The 12698-nt window shown below is 42.2% G+C and overlaps 1 protein-coding gene across 1 annotated transcript in view; it reads right to left on the bottom strand.

The window, feature by feature from the left end:
- The window catches only part of LOC145415599 (glycosylated lysosomal membrane protein A-like), a 177466-nt gene that overhangs the window by 151689 nt on the left and 13079 nt on the right, over window positions 1-12698 (bottom strand). Inside the window, exon 2 of the mRNA XM_080284823.1 lies at window positions 4921-5181. Within this exon, the coding sequence (XP_080140949.1) occupies window positions 4921-5181 (261 nt within the window). The remainder of the gene's footprint in view (window positions 1-4920; window positions 5182-12698) is intronic.

Raw genomic sequence — 12698 nt, 5'->3', positions numbered from 1 at the left:
CTTTCTTTCCTCTTCCTTCTGCCTATGGGTGACTCTACACAGAGTGACAAGCCAAATGGTTTCCTGTACAACCATGAAACATTTACTGCTGGGTGGTAACCATATCATCAAATTATGGCACCTGGTGGTTTAGTGGGTAATTAAAGTGCTCCAATCAGATTGAGCCCATGTAGGTTTATATCCAAGGGATGGTTGGGGTTTATTGCTCACATAATGCCACTTACGGATGAGTGAGGGTGGTCACTCTCATCTTAAATGTCAGGATCAATTTGCCTAGCCCAGGGCTTCTGTGCTCCTCATGCAGCAACATAGGACTCAATGATGGATGGACAGATATGCATTGTTTTCTTGGTTTAGCAATGATTTGGATATTCCTATGTGTGTCTTGATGTCTCAATATGGCAGAATGACTGGAAAACTGCCAAAATTTGGTGGGGTACTGTACAAATAGATTTTTTTTTTTTTTAATGGTTTTCTTGGTGTTTTGCATTACTTTGGATATTCCTACGTGTGTTTTGGTGTCTAAATTTGCCAGAATGACCAGAAAACACTGCCATAGTTAGAACACATACTGTACAGTACATATAGGTAGTATTTTTTTTCAATTTTTTTTTTTGCATGGTTTTCTTGGTGTTTTCCATTAATTTTCATATTCATATGTGTGTTTTGATGTCTAAATATGCCAGCATGACCAAAGAACACTACGAATATGAGCAGAGATACTGTACAAATGGTTTAGGTACAGGTAGGAGGTTGGGTATAGGTAAGGTATGGATATAGTATGGGGATATTGCTCATTATCCAGATATTGCCACTACCTGGACATGCCTTTGGCTCTTATGTCGGATAATTGAGGAGTTACTGAATTGTACCTAAGAACATGAATAGTATTAAAAATAGCAATGACAAAAACAGAAGTTAGGCTGGGTACCCTTGAGTTGTTGATGCACTCTGGCACTCTCCCCCCATCCCCCACCCCCAATGTTGTTCTTGTCATAAAGTTTTGCCTTCTCTCGTATCATGCGGCCTTCAGCAGGCTCTTCTTTCTCTAACACTCCAAATAACGCACTGTGAGCTTATCAGTCAGCTTCAGGACAACAGTACAAACTTTCACTGCTGCCAGGTTCACATCACCAGGGTTTCCCACGCACAATCCTTATCTTCTCCCGGTCCTTCCAAATTGTTCTGATGATGCTTTCATTCATGCCATGTTTTTTTGTCATTTCTACCTGACTCACTCCCTTCTCTAACACCTTTACTATTTACTATCTCATACTTCTCGGCATAATTTCTTACTGCCTCTTTCCTTGCTCTAACTCCTTTACTATCTCATGCTTCTAGGCATATGTGAAGATGCGCTGCTTTCTGGGTGGCTGGGGCTGATCATGTGGCATGACTAAGGTTCAATGTCCTCGCACAACATGCACACACACACACACACACACACACACACACACACACACACACAAAAATCGTGCTGCACAGCACAGGTAGAACTCAGTGTGATGCAAGAATGGACTGATAACCGTATGCTTAGTTGCTAGGAAATGTGTTGGGAACCGCGAAATCGAACTAATAATGAGGAGCTGAACGTTAACTTACGAGAACACGTGGGTGAAACAGTAATTTTTTTCTGTTTAGCAAACATTTTAATTCTATTTCATCCCCTAAAATTGCGAAACTCACATGAGTATGGGGTAAATTCGGTAAGACGCAAGAAAAGCTTGATAGCCGTATGCTCAGTCGATCCAAAGTGTGTTGCGAAGCATGAAATCGAACAAAGACTGTGGACCTGAACACTAACTTACAAGAACATATGGATGAAAGAGTGAATTCTTTTTGATTTGCGAACATTTTTGCTCCATTTCATCCCCTAAAACTGTGAAATCCATATGAGTGTGGGGCAGAATTCAGAGAGGTGGGAGAAAGGACTAATAGCCGTATACAGGTAACTCGCACGGAACACGTGGGTTTCGTTCCTACCGTGCCGTGTTAGGTGCGAAATCGCGTATATTTAAACTACAGTACTCCGTATTTTGCTCCCTAGACCCCCCAAATGTGTTGTTTTGCTGTTATCTGTCACTGGTAATCACTAGAAAGCACTTTAAGTGGTTAGAAGGTTTATTTAATGTTATAACTTACAAATACAGTACTCCAGAGCAAAACTTCCACACACAAATACTGTACGTAAACACAAGGAAACATTCCGACGCCGATCATAGGTACCAGTAATCATATAAATCAGGTTAACTGGTACCAATGCTTTAACTTACAAGTACATACCAGAACAGTACATATTTAACTTAGAAGTGCAGTACTGTGATATCGAATGATTTCAGTACATAATCTGTTAGGAATGGCTGAAAAAAAAAAAAAATGTTATGAATACATTTTCACCTTTTTGATATATATTTATGGTAGTTTCGAGTTATTTTTTACGTTATCGCTGTGCCCTTGCTTGGAAAAGGGAGCGAAAGAGTTGAATTTTCAGTCCTAAATGAGAAAACTGCACGTCCTCCAAGGCTAGACTGCCACGGGAGAATAAAGTGGAGGGTCAGTCCGATTAGCAATAAGGAAGTTGTGTCACAACTTCCAGCTCCCACACCACGAGAATGGCTAAAAATAGAATCGTAATGCAGTTTCAGAACTAACAATAAGTCTAATTATTACGAATACAGATACTAAGCAGAAATAAATACGTTTACAGACGGGGAAAACGTACTTCTTCCGTCATAACATGTTCATCTTTATCATTTTACGTTCATCTTTATCATTTTACCTTGTTATTTTCGCAATATATATTGCTGTCTCGTAAACAGGGTGGTTGTTTGTGTTTTGCAAGGGAGGAAAAAGATTGTATTTTCTGTCTGGGTCGAGATAATGGGTGTACCTATGCGTGGTTAGGCATGGCCACGAGCGAAAAAATCGTACATCCACTCATCACGATAGCAGTTGGTGAACTGACAGATGATACATGAGAGGGTGAAGTCAAGGTCAGTCTCATGTCCCAGATTTTCGTTCACTTTCCGAAAGTTTATTCACAGTTTTCTACAAGTTGCATTGCATCAAATGATCCAAACCATTACAGCAAACCTGAGCAAATAGGTAAAGATACCAAGACAAAAATGTATTTTTCTTTTATTATAAGTCTTTAACGAACAAAAAAGGCAATATTCCGATGCCGATCATGGGTAATCATATAAATCAGGTTAACTGGTTACAAGGCTTTATTTAATGCTTTAATTGCTTACAAGTACATACCAGAACAGTAAATATTTAACTTACAAATACAGTACTGTAGAAAAGCAGTACAGTAAGAGTTTAACGAACAAACAAAAAAGGCAATATTCTGACGCCGATCATGGGTAATCATATAATTTGGGTTAACTGGTTACAAGGCTTTATTTAATGATTTAATTTTATTTAAGTGCTTACAAGTACAGTACATACGAGAACAGTAAATATTTAACTTACAAATACTGTACAGTATTGTGGAAAAAACGAACAAATAAAAAAGGCAATATTCTGACGCCTATCAGGTAAACTGGTTATAAGACTTTATTTCTTGCTTTAACGTTATTTAATAGTACTTTAAGTTGCACATAAACTTACCAGAACAGTACAGTACTGTAAATATTTAACTTACAAATACTGTGCTACTGTACTCAGGAATGTCTCACTCACTGAATAATTTCCCGCCTAGATCGTCATGTAACCAAAACAAACCGCGCGCTGCGGTGACGTTCGAGGATTTGATCTTTCAAAGGCCTCTCCTGCGTTAATTTGTAGTTTTCATAATGTTTTTTTAATCTTACGTTGTCTTATATGTATCCCAGCCCTTACCGTGTATAATTGCGAGCGCGTTCCGTGAGATCGTGTTCCGTGCGAGTTACCTGTACTCAGTCAGTCCGAAATGTGTTGGGAGGAGCGAAATCGAACAAAGAATGTGGAATTAAATGTTAAGAGAAAACATGGATGAAAGAGTACTTTTTCTCTGATTTGGAGACATTTTTATTCCATTTTGGCCCCTAAAACTGTGAAACCCATATAATTGTAGGATAGAAATCAGTGAGACGCGAGTAAAGACTGATAACCGTATGCTCAGTCGGTCTGAAATGTGTTGGGAAGCATGAAACTGAATGAGGAATGTGGAACTGAATGATGACTTACAACAACACATGGGTGAAAGAGTAATTTTTATCTGATCAGCATACATTTTCGTTCCACTTTGTCCCCTAAAATTGAAAAACCCATAAATTTTTGTCTAGACGGTAACTATATGGCCTTGAGTGTGCCCAGGACAAGTACCCAGATGTTAGACTGTCAACCATGGCTAGTCTGGCAGGTGATGTCACAGTACATGACTTTCAAATTTTGTCGCCAGGCCAGCTGACTTTTTTCATGACATCCAGTTTCTTTCTCTTCATGTTGATTATGACCTGTCTCATTATGGTGAGTGCATTAGAGCAAACAGGTGTTACTCAACCATGCGTTACTCAGGGACTGAGGTTATCAGTTTTCCTGCAGCATGTGACACTATCCCTTATTTTCCTCTCTGTCGATTCACTGTATGGTATTTTCTTAGTTAAATATTTCTGAAAAACAATTTTCTCTTTAACTAGATCTTTTTTGCAATATATTATTGGAATTCATTTTTAAGCCTTAACATTACTGGCATAATAAACCCAATAATGAATATAAAAACTGTTTCATTATTTTGTGCCAGTAAAAAATATCAGTACACAAAATTCCAAAGTACTGGACACCAAATTACTGAGGGTCTACACTACTGTACAGGACAAACACACACACACACACATACACACACACACATTCACACCAGCAATACTCATACTTATCATCATGAAACGCAGAGAAGCGAATACAAAAACACAAACACTAAGTCTAAAGGAAACTCACATAGGGAACAGCAAAGCCAAACACATGGTTGGGGTTGTTATCAAAAGCCAGTGAGTTTTCTTCAGCACTCTGTAGTTTCTGCCAGTCTACCATGAGAGTCGTCAGGAGGGGTGTGTTGGCCAGCAGGAAACAGGGGGCTCCATGTGTACCCCAGAGGTGATGCATTGTGTTGTTGCTCCCATCAGCCATCACATGCACCACCCAAGGCTCCTTGCAATCATATTCTTCAGGGCAGCCAGGGTTGAACACTGGTCCTGAAACCTAATAAAATACGGTTTCAAAACTGAACCTGTAGCAATATTTCATTGTACAGTCAAGGGATGAAAGTCTGCCTAATACTTCACCCCTTCTGCAGCATGTGAAGTGGTGTGTGGGGTGAAGGGAAAACAAAGGGGTAGTGCATGGAACAGCATGGTGGAATGACGAGGTAAGACAAGCCGTGGCACAAAAAATGAAAGCATGTAGTGACTAGATGGGAAGCAGAGGCATGGAGCAAGTTAAGAGATGGAACAGAGAGTTATATGTAGAGAAGAGGAGACAGGTGAAAAGATTAGTATGACAGTGGATGATGAGTTTGGAAGGAGTTTGAGTGTAAAGTTCAAGGAATGTAAGAAAATGTTCTGGATGTGGTTAAGAGAGTAACACAGCGTGATAAAGAAGGTAGCTGGGAAGTGAAAGATAAAAATGGCAGACTGCTGGTGGAGAAGGGAGAAACACTCAGCAGATGGAGAGAACACTTTAAGGAACTGTTAAACATAAAGAATGAAAGTAATGCGAGTATAAGTGGCTGGGGAATGGCTGGGAGAAGGAGGGAGATGAGAAAGGAGTAAGAGATCAGTAGGATGGAAGTGGCAGAAGCAATGAAGAAAGTCAAAATGGGGAAAGCCCCAGGAAATGATGGAGTGTGTGGTGAAATGCTAAAGCATGGAAGAAAGACAGTTTTAGAATGGATGTGGAAAACTGGCCTAGGAGGAAGGTAGAGACCCCTCATGACTGAAAGTCAAGTCCAGTATAACTATCCCCCTGTAAGAAAGAAAATGGGAAAAAGAAACGTGTGGTAATCATAGGGGCATTTGCCTTCTTAGCATAATAGGAAAAGTATATGGTAGGATACTTATTGATGAAGTTAGGGAAACAACAAAGGAATTAGTTGGAGATGAACAGGGAGGTTTCATGATGGGAAGAGGTTGTGTAGATCACATGTTCATTTTAAGGTGTTTGGTGAAAAGTTTCTAGAGAAGGGAAAGAAGCTGTATGTTGCCTTCATGGATCTGAAGAAAGCACTGCATATAACAGAGGGGACAGACAAGGAATATAGAAAATATTAAAAACATATGGAGTAAATGGGAAGCTGCTGAATGTCGTGAAGAGTATGTATGAGGGTGCTAGGGCTGCAGTGCAGGTGGACGGTGAACTGAATGAATTTCTCAATCTGAATGTTGGACTGAAACAGAATGAGTCATGTCTCCATGGCTGTTCAATTTCTATATGGATGGAGCTATAAAGGAGATATAAGGCAGGGTTGAAGTTGATGGAGCAGTCGAGAGGGCAGAGTCTGAAAACTTCCTGATTAGTTGTTTGCAGATGATACTGTATTTTTAAGTGAAGATGAAGGGAAACTTCAAGGTTTGATGAGTGAGTTTGGGAGAGTTTGTAAGAAATGGAATCTAGAGGTGAATGTAGAGAAGAGTAAAGTTGTGGTCTTCATGAGAAATGAGATCACTGAGTGCATAGTGAGGATGGATAGTGAGGAGATGGAAAATGTGAGTGCATTTAAGTACTTGGGTAGCGCAATGAGTTAGGATGGAAGATTAGAGGGTGAAGTGCTTAACAGGGTACAACAGGAAAGATTGCTGGTTCACTGAAAGCAGTGATAAGAAACAGGAATGTGAGCCTGGAAGTAAAAATGTCACTGCACAAAAGTATAGTGATACCATCTCTAACATATGGACGTGAAGCAGACATCTTACTGGAAGGAAACAAGTCAAGAGTGAGAGCAATGGAAATGAGTTATCTGAAAGGAGAATGTGGAGTTACATGGAGAGACAGACTGGCAAATGAGTAAGTGAAGAAGCATTGTGGCGTTGATGTGCCTGTGATAGAAGACATTAGGAGAAATACGTTCAGGTGGTTTGGACATGTGTAGAGGATGGCCAGTGTGAGACTAATGAGAAGAGTGTATGTGAGTGAGGTGGAGGTGGGAAGAGGGAGACCGAGATGAGATGCAGGGATGGAGTAGAGAGGTACATGAAAGAGGGAGGGTTTAAGCTGGGGAAAGCACATAAAAAAAAGCTGGGGGAGAGCATCAGAATAACCATGGAGGTGATATGTTTGTGGCCACCCCTTTGAGGATTAGGGCATCTGGCTATCTGGCTCTCTCTCTCTCTAGATAGATAGATAGACAGACAGATAGATAGATAATAGGCTGGTAGATAGATAGATAGATAGATAGATAGATAGACAGACAGATAGATTGATAGACAAACAGACAGACAGATGATAGACTCTATATATATATATATATATATATATATATATATAGAGTCTATCTGTCTGTCTGTCTATCTATCTCTATCTATCTGTCTGTCTGTCTATCTATCTATCTACCTGCCTATTATCTATCTGTCTGTCTGTCTATCTATCTAGAGAGAGAGAGAGAGAGCCAGATAGCCAGATGCCCTAATCCTCAAAGGGGTGGCCACAAACATATCACCTCCATGGTTATTCTGATGCTCTCCCCCAGCTTTTTTTTATGTGCTTTCCCCAGCTTAAACCCTCCCTCTTTCATGTACCTCTCTACTCCATCCCTGCATCTCATCTCAGTCTCCCTCTTCCCACCTCCACCTCACTCACATACACTCTTCTCATTAGTCTCACACTGGCCATCCTCTACACATGTCCAAACCACCTGAACGTATTTCTCCTAATGTCTTCTATCACAGGCACATCAACGCCACAATGCTTCTTCACTTACTCATTTGCCAGTCTGTCTCTCCATGTAACTCCACATTCTCCTTTCAGATAACTCATTTCCATTGCTCTCACTCTTGACTTGTTTCCTTCCAGTAAGATGTCTGCTTCACGTCCATATGTTAGAGATGGTATCACTATACTTTTGTGCAGTGACATTTTTACTTCCATGCTCACATTCCTGTTTCTTATCACTGCTTTCAGTGAACCAGCAACCTTTCCTGTTGTACCCTGTTAAGCACTTCACCCTCTAATCTTCCATCCTAACTCATTGCGCTACCCAAGTACTTGAATGCACTCACATTTTCCATCTCCTCACTATCCATCCTCACTATGCACTCAGTGATCTCATTTCTCATGAAGACCACAACTTTACTCTTCTCTACATTCACCTCTAGATTCCATTTCTTACAGACTCTCCCCAACTCACTCATCAAACCTTAAATATATATATATATATATATATATATATATATATATATATATATATATATATATATATATACACACACACACATGGTAAAAGCACACAGGCATGGCAATTCCAACTTTCTTCTTACATTTTCATGTTCCTAATGACTGTATATAACTTTAGTAAAATATGCAACACAAATAACTGTTGAGTTTAAACTACAAAACATATACAGAAAAATTGTTTTTATATATTTCAGGGTATTAAAGGCAGCTGCCTGGACACCCGCAGCAGCTTGTTTGAGGTTGATCCCACACACCTAACCTAACTGAGGGCTTTGCCCCCCAAACCTTCTATGCTTTTAACAATTAGGATTGCCACTGCACCTAAATTTGGATGCCCCTAATTCCTATTAGATCAAAACTTCCACCCTAACCTACCCTGATAAACTTATGAAAGACCTATTTGAATAGGAAATCTATCTACCTATCTATCTACAGTATATACAGTATATATATATATATATATATATATATATATATATATATATCCAACATCCAATCCTACACTGCCCCATGAGAAGCATAGATGCCCTGGGCTATGCAAACTGGTCCTGACATTTACGATGAGAGTGACCAGCCTCACTCATCCCTGAGTGGCATAATGTGAGCAATAACCCCAACCATCCCTTGGATATAAACTTTCACCGGCTCAATCCAACTGGAGCGCCGCAATTACCTACTAAACCACCAGGTGCCATAATCTGGTTATACGGTTACCACCCAGCGAAGTAAATGGTTTCCTGGTGTACAGGAAACCATTCAGCTTGTTGCTCAGTGTAGAGTCACCCACAGGCAGGAGGAAAAGGAATGATTGAAGGAAAGAAAGACAAAAAAGGGAGTGTAAAGACACCCATAGGCAGAAGGACGAGGAAAGAATGAAGTAAAGAAAGACTTAAGAGGAAGGAAGGAAAGGAAGGAGGAAAGGAAAGGGCAGACACCCGACAGCAGCACTACATCGAGTGGATGGTGAGCGCCCCCACCTACCACAAATATACAGTACCCTCATGTCCAGTATGGTATTTTTGTCAGACAGTACAGCCATACTGGACTAAATCCATACTGGAGAAACAACAGACCTTATGGGAAAAATGAATAATGTCAGACAAGCCTTAACCCGTACCATCCCAGGCATTTTTGCAACTCTCCCACCAAATCCCGGACCAAAAGCAGAAAAAAAATTTATTGCATAAAACAATCCAAAAGGACATATAAATCAAGGAAAAGCAAAAAAAAAAGTACTCCTTATAGGAGAAATAAGTGCGGGATGGTCGTCTATTGTGTTTCTAGCCCAGTTTCCCAAGCCGTGAGCTACGTTTTCCCACCCAGCTGGGCGGGATGAGAGAGAACGAGGGAGGAGAATGGGGGAATCCCTGTTCTCAATATCCTTCTCCACTGGCTCATATTCCTCCCCAGAAGAGTCATCCAGGTCTTCCTCTTCTATAGAATCACTAAATGAAGGGACAGAGGGTCCATGTGCCAGTTTCAACCGCCTCCTCCAGCCCAATGAGGCAGAAAAATGGCGCGACTTCCGCGACATTCTAGTGCTGTGATGGACAGTGGCACACTGATGTTACCCAGCCATGCAGAACCAAACTCAGTGTTACAAGTGCTTGTGCACAATGTTGCCAATACATTAAGTTACTCCTTAGCAAAAAAATCAGCTGGACTGAAGCAGTTAGAGACGCGCTACAGCACTCGAATTTTGCTGTTGGCACCAACATGTTGCTGGGATTACTTGAGACGTTTTGTACCGTCGGCACCATGCTGACGGCGGGATTGTATAGGTTAAACAAGTCCTCCCCTGAATTCAACTTAACTACGGTACATTTTGTCACAACTAAGATTTCACCAGCCTTTAAGGTGAGTGGTGATGGGCTTGGGGTGGAAGGGGGAGGGGTATCCAAGGCTGCAGGAGGTCCTACTGACCCCCTGAAGGAGGGCCTTCAGGATCTTGAGGAGGCCTCTCTGCCTCAACATCCCTCACAGTCACACACTGACATTGTTATCTTCGTCATCAGGGGGAAGTGCAATACTGCAATGTGACTGACACACGACACGAGTCACAAGGAAGGCATACTGGACTGGAACGGCAATACTAGGGAAATGTTCCTTGTTGTTTGCCATCTTCCCGCGCCCGGGCGGGTAATAGTACTGGACACAGCACGTCAGTACTAGAGAAGTACTCTTCGGATTTGGCCCACTTTGCGCGGCCGATCCGTGCTAGCCCAACAAATCTGTACTACAGTAATGAATTATTTTACTTTTTTGCCAACCGTACCGGACGAGAATAGTACTGGACAAACGCATACTGGACGCAAGGGTTCTGCATATATATATAACGTATATATATATATATATATATATATACTGTATCTATCTAACTATCTATCTATTGCCAGACGCCTCAATCCCGTTTGGGATGGCCACAAACAAATTGCCTCCACGTCGCCCTGTCCCCTGCCATTTCACTGCCCCACTCCCAACTCACACCCCACTCTCTCATATTCCTCTCCACCCAATCCCTCCATCTCATCCTCGGCCTCCCCCTCCCTCTTCCCCCCTCCACCTCACTCACATACACTCTCCTCGTCAGTCTTTCACCCTCCATCCTCTCCACATGCCCAAACCACCTCAGTGTATTCCTCCTAACGCTTCCTATCACATCCACATCCACACTACAGCGCTCCTTTATATCCTCATTTGTCAGCCTGTCTCTCCATGTGACTCCACAGGCTCCTCTTAACCCCTTAACCGCGGGGCGTCACTTTCATGATGCTCGGGCACAATGGATCATACCGCGGGGCATCACTTTTGTGATTCTGTGTTATTTTGAATTATCCCAGGCTTTCAAGTGGTGGCTTGTATCATCTATCAGTACTGCCAATGTCCAACACTAGTCAGCACTCCAAATCTCATCTGTACTCCCATCCATTGTTGACATTTTAGCCATTTTCCCCTGTTCCTGACTCCCCTCCCTACCTCCCCTCCATTACCCTGTCCTCTCACCTCCCCGGCCGCGCTGGGCTAAGCAAATCTCCCCCGGATTTTTCCACAGATTTCATCCATTGAAATAAGCCCTATGCCCTATATTTATACAAAATAATATATACCAAAAAAAAATAAAGTAAGTGATAGTGGTATACACCAGGAATTGGCTAATTATCACCTAACAACACCTCACATGCATTCATTCGCTACATTACCACGGTAATTTCCCCTTTGAATTATGCCTTGTAATCTATTTCTGTAATAAAAATATATATCAGAAAGGAAGGGAGAAGCCTAAGTGACATTTACATTCACCTGGAACTACCTATTTCTTTATGTATTGCCGAGATTTTCTACCAATAATTTATTAGCATGTAAGTTAGCAGCTGTCAGCCCCATTGTCACTGTCAACCCTTGCCTTCTCAGATAAGCCGCGCCATTTAGTTCCTTGTCCTCCTCTGTGGTCAAAGCATGTCGCACTCGCGCCCCGCCATTTCTGCCGCTTCTGCGCCCATTGCAAAGGGCCCCGTGACCTCTACACCCAGAAAAACTCGTGGGGGAAGCAGGAAAGGACTAAGTGACTCTGCAGTGGAACGTGAACTAGCCGAATTATCAATGGTGATGATGGATAGTGATTTTGACCCTTCGGGGGAATCGTGTGATGAGCCGGGTGAGGAAATCGTGCCAGAAACTACTAGTACGAGTGCTTCAGTGTCCCAAGTTATCCCTAGCTCCAAGGGAAAGGAGCCGTTAGTGCAGCAAGGGAAGGAATTTGGGAAGGGAGTGAAAAGGCGGCGGGTTAGCCCCGGAACAATGGCCCCGCGTGACCCAGCCCGCCATGAGTCCCGAGTTGATTCACCTCCCCGTTCCCCAAGCCCCACTTCACTCATTTCTTCCTCTTCTTCTGCTGAATTTTCTCCGAAGACTTCGTCGTCGGAGTCACCACCAGCATCAACAGTGAAGGCAGGCCGTAGAGGAAGAGGTAAATCCCTGACCCGTAAAAGTAGAGTTGCTAGTAGAGTAAGGGCTGCTAGTGCTGTACGGCAACCCAGGGTCAGTGCGAGTGACCTTGAACCTGATAAATCTGCCTCACAGCCATCCTCCACCCTCACCCACCCTACACCGCCACGACAGGGAATCCTGGACGCCTTCGCGTGGACGGAAGGGTCCGATTTTGTCCCTGAACATCTCCATTTTGACGAGAATTCCTCAGGAGTACAGCCTGCCTTCACTCTTGATGAGGATGCTGAGTGTGTGGACTTCCTTTTGGCCTTCCTCAATGACGAAGTCATGCAGCACATATGTGATGAGACCAACAGGTATGAATCACAACATGCTGCAAGTGG

This window comes from Coenobita brevimanus, chromosome 103 (genome assembly GCF_032717465.1).
Source record: "Coenobita brevimanus isolate Jiangsu-jjx chromosome 103, ASM3271746v2, whole genome shotgun sequence".
NCBI lineage: Eukaryota > Metazoa > Arthropoda > Malacostraca > Decapoda > Coenobitidae > Coenobita > Coenobita brevimanus.
This window is presented reverse-complemented; position numbering and strand designations above follow the sequence as displayed.